The sequence below is a fragment of the Taudactylus pleione genome, unplaced genomic scaffold, assembly GCF_031769625.1.
Source record: "Taudactylus pleione unplaced genomic scaffold, aTauple2 ptg000289l, whole genome shotgun sequence".
Taxonomy (NCBI): Eukaryota; Metazoa; Chordata; class Amphibia; order Anura; family Myobatrachidae; genus Taudactylus; species Taudactylus pleione.
The window spans coordinates 1,349,843-1,363,772 of record NW_028284691.1 but is presented as its reverse complement, the minus strand read 5'-3'; the positions used below and the strand labels follow the sequence as shown (position 1 = coordinate 1,363,772).

The window sequence follows — 13,930 nt, the reverse complement described above, 5'->3', positions numbered from 1 at the left end:
TTAATCATTCTGTATATTGATGTTACAGATATTCCACAGATTCATCCCTAAACTTGGTGTTTATTGCCAGCCTTCTTTTTTATGTTAACTGTTTAAGGAAGAGATTTTAGAATACTTTTTGGACGTATGGTATCTGCAAAATAAATTGTAAGGGAGCATAAGGAATAACGCTCCATAACCGTGTTTACAAGCAAAACAATTTTAATTAGGCTCTTTTACAGAACTAGGGATTCAAGGCATGAGGATTTGTTGTTTAAAAAATAAATAGGGCAGCTATGCAGCAAAGGCCTTAAAGAACATAAACAGATCATTGTACAAAAAGGATAAAACTAAGAATATTGTCATTTGACACACCATTAATATTGTGTAGGCAAGCAGTGAATCTCGTACAGTTTTGGTTAATAATCATTAATGTAGTCGTCTCTTAAACGGAGAAACCTTTCCACGTGGAGATCCATGCAATTACTGTCAATTCATTTTGAAAATAGATTTTTGTAACTTTCCATTCCGTAATTACAGCAAAAGAAGTTAAGAAATTATACAGTTTGTAAAACTATTTGGCGAAACAACAGATCTATGAAATATAAATTGTAGCAATGAGGTGATATAATCGCAGATGCCAAAACTGATTTCCTTTTTTTTTTTTTTTTTACTAGACTGGTTTTTATTGTAGTAAGCTGTTCCCAGTTTATTACAATTTAATATGCTCTCTTTGATTTACTAGTTAAAATGATAGACCTACCTAAACTTTGTGACATATTCAAATTTAGCAAGGAAGATTCGGTCTTCGCTCATATGTTAATAAAGGAAAAATTAGCGCTCCAAATGGTGGCTTCTGTAAACATAAGAAATTGTTTAGTGAGCAATTAAATGTGTATAGTCTTTTCAGACCTTTTAGTGACAGCGGGATGCAGTTTGTATTATAGATGAGGCTCCGGTACCTTTGCTGGGTGCAGTACTCGATCTGTCCCTAGGCAATCCTACCTTGCTCCTGGAAGTCTGAGCTTTGTGTTTGCTCCGGTCAGATCCTCCTGTTCCCTGCTGTGGGTGCATCTGGTCAGCTGCAGCCATGGATAATGACATCAGTCAGCTAGTTTGCGATGCACATGGGGATCCCGGCATTCACTCCCTTCTTGAATCCAACGCGTTTTATATCCATTAAGCACTTTTTCAAGAATGCTATATAGTCTGGAAGTTATTGAACATTTATATGCTTAAAACTTTATTATTCTCTTTAAAAAATGGAAGTATTATACCAGAAATTGTTAAAAATGAGCAGTAAGCTCATGCCAGCTATTTGTTGCCGGAAATACAAAGAATTAAAAAGTTTTAAAAGTTAAAACCCAACGGTTCAGTGTTTTTAGGTTATAAATCCATTTTGTTTTATTTTTTTCTGAGGAGTGTAGGAATATCTCCTCCCCTCCAGTTGGAAGTGACTTACTGTATTTCTATAAATTTGATTCCTGCAGAGTTCTGGTTACGAACTTGAGAATAATCTTGCCGTAGACTGTGAGATCTCAGACCTTAATAATATATATATATATATATATATATATATATATATATATATATATATATATATGTGTGTGTGTGTGTGTGTTCAGCCACATTAGTCTTTGGGCTCAATTCAGCGCGATGCTGAATAGTCCAGGGAGGGTGCTCCCGGAGCTATTCAATTCAGCGCGCTGTTTGGTCCGACTAAAGGATATCTTCTTGCACCCCCCTGAGGATGCAAGGAGAAATCCGACAAAAGTGCCGGCTGCACCGGCACTTTAGTACTAGAATGTCGACATCTTAAGTCGCGAGAACCAGCATTCTCCGACTTACCTGGCAACTGTCGGACCAAACAGCGCGGTGAATTGAATGGCTCCGGGATCACCATCCTGGGGCTATTCAGCATTGTGCTGAATTGAATCAAGCCCTTGACCAACATATTGTTGACCACATGGACATTCTAGAAGGTAAATGAAACCTTCTGTGTCACATGTAATTTGGTCCTTTTATATGAGAAGTTTTTTTTCGTTTGTATGGAATGAAATTTTAGGACTGGTTTCGTGTTATTCTTCTCATCATTTTCATGCTGTGCAGTGTAGACAAAAGTGGAATACTTTTATTTCCAGTTGTTTTTACTTTATCTTCTATTTAGATGAAGCTGGTTGTTAGGTCCTGTTTGCTATTTTTATTATAATTTTAGGTCTCTGTTGGATCCCAGTTAAACTTAAATCTTTGTCTAACAAAAGAACATGCCAATGTTTTTGGAATATTGATTCTATCATATGTTGGTTGCTATTGAATTGTGTAATAAAAGACATTTTGAAATCTTTTATTATCATTTATTTTTATATTGTATAAACTGGATACTATGGAAAGTTCTGCATATTAGACTGTTGCACATGACTGCTCTGCATAGTAGACTGGGAGCCCGAAAAGGCTCTACATATTAGGCTGGGGACCAGGGAAGGTTCTGCATATGAAACTGGGGATCTTGGCAAGCTCTGAATATTAGACTCGGGACCCAGGAAGGCTCTGCTTATTATACAGGATTCCCGGATAGCTGCTGCATATGGGGACTGGGAAAGCTCTACATATTATACAGGAGACCCAGGAAGACACTGCATATTATACAGGAGACCCAGGAAGACACTGCATATTATACAGGAGACCCAGGTAGGCACTGCATATTAGACTGAGGACCCGGGAAGGCTCTGATAATTCTCAGAATTTGTTTCTAGTATGTAAGTTTGGATAACAGGTAATTCACATGCTGTACATACTTTTTATGGGTGGAATATATTAGAGCACAAGTGGCGATCTTGCTGCTGGATTTAAAGCAGCATTTTGTTAGTAGAGGCAAAACCAGATTAGTTTTGCCTACAAAAATGTTATAGTTTAAAAATCTTGTTTCTAATAAATAGCATATTGATTTTATTTAGGGCTCACTGTCCATGTCATAACTTCTTCCCATGTCTCTTTACCACTATCATCTCTTCTTTCCCACTGTCAGGTTCACCCTGGGGTCTATTTACTAAGCCTTGGATGGAGATAAAGTGAACCGTGATAAGGTACCAGCCAATCAATCCTAACTGCCATGCCACAGGCTGTGTTTGAAAAATGACAGGAGCTGATTGGCTGGTACCTTATCTCCATTCACTTTATCTCCTTCCAAAGCTTAGTAAATAGACCCCTCTGTCTCCTGCAACTCTATTCCTCTCTGAGGATGGGCTGCGCTGTATGGATGAATCACTGGCAGAGAGCACTTTGAGTCCTTATGGAGAAAATTTCCATATAAAGAAACATTAGTATTCTTTATTATTAATAATAATAATATTATTTTGGCCAAAATATTGTTAACTACACATTCTCTCTCCCAATGGCTCTAATACAATTGGAAGGTGAAGTAAATAGCCAGATGAAATTAGTCATTGTTTTAACGCTGACCTAACTTGAGTCTCCTCCAGAAATCTAAAGACTGAATATGTAGGCCTAAGGTGCATATCCACTACATGATGAAAGAACGATTGAATGATAACTACATCGGTATCGTTCAATCGATCATTATACTGTGCAGTGGATAATGTGCCCACACTGAACGTTATGTCGTTCAGTGCAGGCACCCTCCCCCATCCCCGAACATGCACAACTTGACGATATCGTCAGGTTGGGCAGTATGTTCAGGCGATGACCGATGCCGACAACGACCAGCAGGAGCATGCATTGCTGGTTGTTGCCGGCATTTTCACTGCACGGTTAATGAACAATTGAGCGATAACGATGTTGTTATCATTCAATCGTGTATTTATATCGTGTAGTGGATATGTTCCCTAAGAGACAACAATAACTAGTTATCACATGAAGCAATACAAGGGATATATAATATCACTGTGTATAATGTTTAACTTACATAAAGCATGCATACATATCTTTATATATGAATGTTAATCTATGGAGTCAATTCGTGGCCCCGAGTAAGCGCGGCTATATGACTCGCAGATTTTTGTTCACAACCTCATAGGACTGCGAATAAAAAATGTGTAAGTATGATGTGAGTCCAGGTCACGAGGTGCGAGACTTGCTATGCTGGAAACGGCTTGCTATGCTGTTGCAAGGACAACTTGCGCCTTTCTTTGGTAATTGAATCGACCCCTAGGTGTTCTAACTATTATTTTTCTTAATGTTGTGGTAATGGTGTCCTTTTTAAGTTTGCACCAGAATCCCGACCATCAGCATCCCGAAGGTAAGTATCGAGGTGCAGGGGGAGGGTAGCGTTAGCTAGCGAGGTTAGGGTTAGGCACCAGGGAGGGACGATTAGGGTGCGGGGAAGGGGAGGTTAGGTTTAGGCACTAGGGGGGAGGTTAGGTTTAGGCACTAGGGGGGGGGAGGTTAGGTTTAGGCACCAGGAAGGGTGTATTAGGTTTAGGGTGCGGGAAGGGGGAGGTTAGGTTTAGGCACTGAGGAGGTTGGGTTAGGGTAGTGGATAGAAAAGTACTCACCGTTAGGTTCTATGGGTGTCGGGATCCTGGCTGTCGGAATCTGAACAGCGGCATCCCGACAGCCGGGATATCATACCCAGGATATCATACCCAACCCTTCTGCAACTACTCTAAGGGGTCAATTCAATTAGGAGCAAGTTGGATCCTGTGAGCCCTTCTCCCGGCAAACTCACACCGCCAATTGCATTTGCAATTCAATTCCAAACTGGCATTGATTTTTCTGAGGAAATTCACGTTTTTTTGTGCACAGCCCCATGAGCAGGTGAAAAGGAAGGGAATATCTTTATTTTAAGATTAAAATGTTGGAACAGTGCAGAACCTCTGTTACACCCCTCCCAATAAATGATTACGCACTTGGAAAGGTTTAAATAGCATACAGTCAGGTGCATAAATATTGGGACATTGACAGAATTTTCATATTTTGGCCTCTATTCACCACCACAATGGCTTTGAAATGAAACAAACAAGATGTGCTTTAACTGCAGACTTTCAGATTTAATTTGAGGGTAAATACATCCAAATCAGGTGAACGGTGTAGGAATTACAACGGTTTCTATATGTGCCTCCCGCTTTTTAAGGGGCCAAAAGTAGTGGGACAAACTAAACAATCCGAAATCTAACTTTCACTTTTTAATATTTGTTGCAAATCCTTTGCAGGCAATTACAGCCTGAAGTCTGGAACGCATAGATATCACCAGACGTTGGGTTTCATCCCTGGTGATGCTCTGCCAGGCCTCTACTGCAAATATCTTCAGTTCCTGCTTGTTCTTGGGGCATTTTCCCTTCAGTTTTGTCTTCATCAAGTGAAATGCATGCTCAATCGGATTCAGGTCAGGGGATTGACTTGGCCATTGCATAACATTCCATTTTTTAGCCTTAAAAAACTCTCTGGTTGCTTTTGCAGTATGCTTCAGGTCATTGTCCATCTGCACTGTGAAGCGCCGTCCAATGAGTTCTGAAGCATTTGACTGAATATGAGCATATAATATTGCCCGAAACACTTCAGAATTCATTCCGCTGCTTTTGTCAGCAGTCACATCATCAATAAATACAAGGGAACCAGTTCCATTGACAGCCATACATGCCCACGCAATGACACTACCACCACCATGCTTCACTGATGAGGTGGTATGTTTTGGATCATGAGTAGTTGCTTTCCTTCTCTGTACTCTTCTCTTCCAATCACTCTGGTACAAGTTGATCTTTGTCTCATCTGTCCATAGACTGCTGTTCCAGAACTGTAATGGCTTTTTTGGATGTTGTTTGGCAAACTCTAATCTGGTCTTCCTGTTTTTGAGGCTCACCAATGGTTTACATCTTGTGGTGAACCCTCTATATTCACTCTTGTGAAGTCTTCTCTTGATTGTTGACTTTGACACATATACACCTACTTCCTGGAGAGTGTTCTTGATTTGGCCAACTGTTGTGAAGGGGTTTTTCTTCACCAGGGAAATAATTCTCTGTCATCCACCACAGTTGTTTTCCGTGGTCTTCTTGGTCTTTTGGTGTTGCTGAGCTCTCCGGTGCATTCTTTCTTTTTAAGAATGTTCCAAACAGTTGATTTGGCCACACCTAATGTTTTTGCTATCTCTCTGATGGGTTTGTTTTGATTTTTCAGCCTAATGATGGCTTGCTTCACTGATATTGACAGCTCTTTGGATCTCATTGAGAGTCGACAGCAACTGATTCCAAATGCAAATGTCACACCTAGAATCAACTCCAGACCTTTTACCTGCTTAATTGATAATGAAATAATGAGGGAATAGCCCACACCTGTCCATGAAATAGCTTTTGAGTTGATAGTCCCATTACTTTTGGCCCCTTAAAAAGTGGGAGGCACATATAGAAACCGTTGTAATTCCTACACCGTTCACCTGATTTGGATGTAATTACCCTCAAATTAAATCTGAAAGTCTGCAGTTAAAGCACTTCTTGTTTGTTTCATTTCAAAGCCATTGTGGTGGTGAATAGAGGCCAAAATATGAAAATTCTGTCAATGTTCCAATATTTATGCACCTGACTGTAATTTGGCCTATAAAGACATGTCAGTATTTGGGTGAATATCTCTAAAAAGCTCAACAATGGGTTACATGATGTGGGACAGGTATGTATGGGTGTAAATGATGTGGGACAGGTATTGTGGCAGTATCACCAGAGATGGCGCAGATTCTGTATGTGGCAGGAGAGATCCGCCCACACAGAATATAAAAGCATTCTGGGAGATTGTGTAAGGGCTGCCCAGTGGATTCAGTCCAGGGAGGACTGAGGCAGAAGAGTCAGACAGAGCTCATTGTGCCAATAAGCCATTGGGGGCCAGGAGGCCTGAGCCTAGACCTGTGAGATACAGAGAAGGCCATCAAACTCTGGGACTGAGCTATGGTACCTGCAAGGAAGCAGGCCAGACTGTGAGGCTGTGGCTGCCAGCCAACTAAAGACCAGGCCGGATCAGGGAGCAGGGCTAAGCTGACTTTGGACTTTTATTTGCAGACTAGCTGCACTTTAATAGTGAGGGTTCAAGAAGTGGGCTAGTGCCCTAAACAAGGGTTAGCTTGTTTATTGTTTTTCTGTTTCCTAATTTCACATGCTGGAAGCAAAGCACCATTTATGTTTAACTGGAATGCTACGTGTGGACCCCCAGTCTACCGAGCTAATTAACCCCAAGCTATCACAGTATGTAGAGGTGTAACATTATGTGGGACAGGTATGTAGAGGTGTAAATGATGTGGGACAGGTATTTAGAGGTGTAAATGATGTGGGACAGGTACATAGAGGTGTAAATGATGTGGGACAGGTATGTAGAGGTGTAAATGATGTGGACAGGTATGTAGAGGTGTAAATGATGTGGCACAATTATGTATGGGTGTAAATGATGTGGGACAGATATGTAGAGATGTAAATGATGTAGGACAGGTATTTAGAGGTGTTTGTATTGATGGGAGAGGGGTTTTAGAACTTACTGATGGGAGCTGGAAAGCGTTTTTTCCAACTTTTTTACAAAAAGGTATTAAAACACTGAAATCTAGTCCCGCAAACTGGTATTTCTAATTGAATCTCGCATTTCTTGGGTGCGCACATTTACTCGATGTATGCGAGTTTCGTTATACAAAATCTAATTTGCAAACTTGCTCCTAACTGAATTGACCCTTAACTATCCACTAAACAGTGATTCCTAACTTTGTAATCTTCTTTACTTAACCACTAAACTGGCTAATAATTATTCCAAATAATACTAATAAATTATTTTATTTTTTTTAATTGGGGCAAGAAAATCTATTTTAAAACTTATCCAACACTATTTTATAAAAATATATTTTTTTGGAAACCATATTTAATATAGAATTTAAAAAATATATATATTTTGGAATATCGATCATTTGGATATCGCGTCTTTACATTTCCCCAGTTGCGGCTCCTCTCTGCAGCCTCCAGGTGGGGGTACTGCTGGGCTGCCTGATCGGCAGTGATCGGTAGGATGGCAAACACTGGGGGATGGTGCAGGGATGGTTCCTTTGCCATTGGTGGCTGCTGGAAGATTATCTTCTGGCAGCCGCCCAGTGGGTGTTTCTGACTGGTTGAATTGTTTACAACCAATATTGGTAATGCACAGCCTGGTGTGGTCTCAAACAATGAGACCATGCCAGGCATATGGTTAAGAAGGTTTTATAAAGCAGAAACATGGTCATGGTCATTTTTTTTTTTTTTGTTAATTCCTGTCTCAAGGCAAAAGTGTGAGAAACATGGACTCCACTTATCCCATCCTATTGATCACTGCCGACTAACATTTATTCTAACCACATCTTCAGGGTTTTCATGAATTTATGGACATAATGGTTGATACACTATCAAGTCCAGACTTGTATGAGCCACCAGAGAGTCCTTTTCATTTTATCCCCTATCGTTACACCTTGCATTAACCTGTTGAGTCACAGAATTTCCGCATTTACCGCTTAGATCTGTTGGTTATAATAATCGTCCATTTTTGATACAAAGAGAACCTTCCACGACACTCAGCACTATCTCCTTTTAATTTATCTGGACATATCAGATCTGCAAGGTGTCCTTGTTGAAGCAATACCAGTTTCTCAATGTTTGGTTTAATGATGCTGAGCAGGAGCCTGATGATAGTATTTTTATAATAGAAGAGTAAGCAGGTAAATAGTGTTATAGGTGACCATCAGGCTGCCATATTGACAAAATGGAAAAAACCTTCAATGGTGGATCTAATCGATTTATTTTTGTGTGTGTTAGGTAGGGGTCATCTCCTCGTAGCTATGCTTTGGCTTTTATCAGGTGGCTGCTTGTATCGTATGCTTTTCTCATGCAACCCTTTGCTCTCTTTATATTGTGCTGTTGACTCCTCCGTGTCGGTACACACATGTGGCATGTAGTATATGCACAATGTGTTTTCTTTCTTCTTGGTTGTTCACAATGCTATAGTGTGTTTTTCACTTTGAAATATAATTTGAATGAGTAAACAATATTAAAGGATGGAAATCGGGATTATTGGTGTGTTAAGGTTTGTAGGAAATCTTTCACTTTCATCTTTGGTGAGTTGATTTTATTAATAACTAAACATGTATGCTGCTTTTATTCTCAGTGTGGCTGCTCCTCCCAGCCACCCACTTGCCTCTCTGCACTCACCCAAACAGTCCATCACCACTCAGGGGGCAGTACCATGGTAATAATAGTCATAGAATATAACTGGATGGGCAGGGAAGAGTCAATTATTTTGAATGGAAGAACTCCTTTATATGGTTTGTAACTGTAAGGGCAGAAGATGGACAGCAAATTCTCTTTTTATAAACTTCAGATAACTCACTGTAGAGAAAAAGAAAATTCACAAATTAACATTAATATAAATCAAATGCTGTGTATAGGTGAGCTAAATAATGTACATAATGTAGCTGCAGTGTTAGATTACATATGTCTATCACTTCACTCTCCAACATGTTACCATGGGAGAGAGTAACACAGTAGACAGACTGGCTGTTGCAAATGGACACAGGGTCAGTAATTACATAGTGACTCAAATTACTGCAGTCTTTAATTTATTTGTAACCTCTATTAGGAGACAATACATTTAATTGATTTGTATGGTTTAGGAGTAATTTAACTTCTTGACTTATACCTACGACTTTTACCTAACTCATTGAATTCACTTATTGTGGTCCTTATTGTGTTTTTTGGATGTGCATTTATATAATGGGGCCGAGTTGTTTAACATCACTGCCTCTGGATACAACACAGCATGGCTGTACACTGCATTAAAAGTGATGGCATCCAAATTCCATGTCTGTATCCTATAGGTAGGCAAGAAAAACAGACACTGGAAGTATGTGAGGCTGCTGTGGTGCGTGGGCTGAATGATCGTAGTATGCACACACAAGTGGTTATGGTGAAGCACATACCACAGTGCATATTGGGATATGTTAAGCACAGTGTTTATATTTTTTGGTTTATACGTGTCTGTTACAAAGAGGGAGAATATCAATCACACAATTCTGGATTAGCACCTGAGGGTATTGTATTGTTGATATTATTTCAGCCTGGCCCTATTCTTTGTTGTGCAGATCCCTTTATAGCACTGAGGACCTGATTCAGACCTGGACGCAAAGAAGCATTTGCTTGTAGCTGGCCGATTTCCGCATTCTGTGTATGCATCGCAGTGCGCGTGTGCGAACCATTGCGAGAGATTGGGAAGCGGTCGCTCGCTGTGCATAGACTGAGCAGCAGATTGAGTGACAGGAGAAGACGTTTGTGGGTGGTAACAGGGGCAGGCCACTCGAACCGGGGGAGTGGAGGTGCGAACGCAGGCATGCCTGAGCGTCAACGCCGTTTCAGAGGCGTGCATAATTAACAGGCAGCGTCATAGTACATGTCACCTGGTTGTATTTCACAAAGAAGTGCTTGCGGTAGGGTATAGTCAACCTCAGGGAATGTGTTCACTTCCGATGGTACCCGATGTACCGATGGTTGCATACCCTTCCTGGTGATGAGGTGTGCAAGTGGGCGTCTTAAGACAGGCTGGTGGGTGCCTGCATACACAAACACAATGCTGCAGGATATACTATTTCTGGGGACAAAGAAAACTAAATAACTAAACGTTGGGTTTCTGCAAGACCTTTAAAGACATTATTATTGGAGAACTGGAGCACCCAAACAGATGGCCATCTTATGTATCCGTTTCCACCTGAGGAAATCATATTCTGGATGCCAACAGATCCAGAGAGGTCAAACAATACACAAACTACTGCAGAAAATTCCACACAGGAACCTCAAAGCAATGATTTTGGTTGGAGAGGCAAGATGTCTCTGGTTTTTCCAAATTTCTTCCCAATGATGTCCAAGAGATTCATCTATTTAGGGAGCCCAATGTTGGGTGGTACCAGATTTTCTCAAGAATGGACCATTACAGCTACAGACACATGAGTCTTCACAACAGTTAAGATATGGTGTGCACTGGAATATATGAAATATCTACAAGGTGACTAGATTCAAATAAGAGAAGACTCAAAGGGGCAATTAAATTCTGGGATATCTGGCTTATTACCGTAAGGAATCTGTGCTCATTTTTGTGCATTCCTTTATGGTGTGCGAGAAAATATGAATCCTGCTTGTACTGTAGTAATTGCAAGGTCAAATCAAGAATGAATTCTGCTGTAGTCTTAATTGCTCTATAGCAATCTTTTTTTGAATTATGATTGGTTTATCATTATTCCAGATGCCAGCAAGAATTGATGTGGTGCCCACTGCAGTCCTCTTGAAAGCCTGAGGATTATGGCTGTAACCTAAATCAAATGTCTGAGAAATGTTGGTTGAATTAAAAGTGTGTCTGCAGTACCATGAGACCATTGCAGACTGTCCTATCCAAATCGGGCAGTTGTAGCATACATCAGTCACCTAGGAGGTCCAGTAACGATGAGAGCCATCTGTCCATAGTTGCAATGAGCTGAAGATGTCCAGCAGCAGCTCACCAAACAGATTTCCTTAATCGCCTTGCTGTGCTCCCAGGATAGTCTCTCTGCACTAAATTATTTAACAAAAATGCTTCATGGCAAAAGCAAAAAACGTCAAAGTAAAAATATTTCATTCGCAGACTATGCCAGACAGGAGGGAAGTTGTAGATGCTCTCTCAACTAGTTGGACATTCAATCCTGGGTATCGTTTTCCCCCAGTCTTCATCATTTCAGGAGTTGTAAGAAAATTATTGAGATTCTACCTTTTTTGCCACGGAGACCTCGGTTTGCAGAGATTATACAGTTGGCAGTAACACAGCCATATTATCCTCCAAATCTGCTACATCAAAGATCAGCATGGAATCTTCATTTGGAATCCTGAAAACTGACAGCATGGGAACTGAATGGATTCTGTGGAGAGAATTAGAGAGCAGTTTAATTCTCAGAGTTGTAGAATCAGTCTGAGCTTACTCAGAATAGATGACTGAATCTCTTGAGCTGGGGCAAGGAAATCTGCATAGGAAGACACAGACCTTGGCCAGGCCACGCCTACGGAACGGAGGACCAAACACCCCCGTTCTGTAGAACAGACACGTCGCAGCCACCCCCCAAACGGGCATTTGTGGGGCGCTGTGATCATGATCGCACTTGCACAGTGAGACCTCTGTACATACCGTGATACTCTAGATGATACCCTGACTGATTTTAGGACGGAAAGGGGGGAGGGGGGGGTGTAGTGCCAGGCACCTTGGATTGTGGCCAGACCTCTATCATACAGGGACCACATCCCAAGTCCCAATCAAGGCGCTCCAAATTTGTGGAGTATGGTTGAGGTACAGAAACTACTTGGTGTTTCTAGCTGCTTGTTGCTAAATTACTCTTAATGCACAGCAGTAGTATATAACTGGTTGTAAAAGATGTGTTGGTTACACATGTTAGGATATTATTTTAGGTGATGTGCAAAATAACAAAAAATTGCAGTTCTTTGTTGCTGATCTGTCATTCCGTTTAATATGTATCGTAAGAGAGTCTGAATGTATAGACTTTTAAATGGTTACCCATATTAATTGCTGGTTTCTGAAACATTGCATCTGTGTTTTACACATCCCAGCTTAGAGCAGATACATTTTCATCTGTTTGTCTGCAGCGCTGGTGGTGGGGGGAGCAGAATGCACACAATACAGTATTGGACAAATGTGTGGCATTATTGTGCATGAGGAAATGTAAATTTTGCTAAGCCGCTGTATCACAGATCCGTAACGCTTTCAATATTTATACCCTGACACCAGTTCTAGCTTTTTCCGAGTGAAACTGATCTATGCAGCTGTTTAATATTCATGTATTCTGAGAACGTTTGGCAGAGCGAGGCTGACTCTGGAGATTTCTTCTTTATTTCAGGCGAAAAAGAAAGAGCTGGCTCGCAGAGACCTCGATATAGAGGACGGAGACAGCATGATTTCCTCCGCCACGTCTGACACCGGGAGCGCAAAGAGGAAGAGGTATGTTTCGCTCTGCTAAAAATTGACAGCGTCTGTGTTTCTATTGTATTTATACTGTAGCACGTAGGCCGGCGTACAGTATGTGGTCAATTCTGCCAGCTGTGGATCCTCCTTTATATTCGCTTACAATAGTGAAAACCGTAATGGAGAAGAGAGGGTAATCCTTTTATTCTGTCAGTAAGGGAAGAGAGGGTAATCCTTTTATTCTGTCAGTAAGGGAAGAGAGGGTAATCCTTTTATTCTGTCAGTAAGGGCTCCCTGAGCTAGGTAAGAGTCTAGTGACTGAGATATGTGTTTCATCTGACTTTTTCCCCTGAACAACTGTCAGTGAATGATTTTGCCACTCTAGAATTGAGCTTTGCAGGCTATGACCCTACAGCATCCTGTAATGTTAGTATTTCTGTTTTTGAATTGGTAAGAATTGTGTATAGGCTATACAGCTAGAGAACCTGGAAGCTCTCGCTCGTTAATATATTTTTACAAATATTTCCAGTCTAAAATAAGCACAATTTGTATCATGTTAAAATCCTAGCAAATTGAATGTCATTTATACATGGAATACAGTATGTATATGTTGTTCCTCTAGATCAGGGGTGGCCAACCCGCGGCTCTCGAGCCGCATGCGGCTCTTTTGTGTTTCCCTTGAGGCTTCTGGCTCCGACTTGGCATGCCCCTAGTGGTACTGAGAATGCTGGTCTCTGAAGCGATCAGAGACTAAAGAAGCTTCTGATCTCTTCAGGGGTCAGCGTTCCCAGTGCGGTGCGCGGACCCGTGATGTGTGGAGCCTGCGCGCCTGCTGGATCCAGTTAGATCCAGCAGGCAGCGGAAGCGGCAGCAGGACTCTGGAGCCCTGACGGTGTGGATTGGTGCCAGCATGAAGACAGGCAAGTTTCTTCATAGGGGTGTGGGTGGAGAGGGGTAGCTAGTACTGGGGGCACTACCTTAGGGGGCACAACTACGGGGAGCATTGCAGAAGGGACACAAC

General features: G+C 41.2%; 1 protein-coding gene across 4 annotated transcripts in view; it reads left to right on the top strand.

The window, feature by feature from the left end:
• Positions 1 to 13,930, top strand: part of PBRM1 (polybromo 1) — a 110,832-nt gene that overhangs the window by 43,092 nt on the left and 53,810 nt on the right. For all 4 annotated transcript variants that reach the window (XM_088482460.1, XM_088482459.1, XM_088482461.1 and 1 more), the window contains exon 13: positions 12,845 to 12,945. In XM_088482460.1, the coding sequence (XP_088338586.1) occupies positions 12,845 to 12,945 (101 nt within the window). The remainder of the gene's footprint in view (positions 1 to 12,844; positions 12,946 to 13,930) is intronic.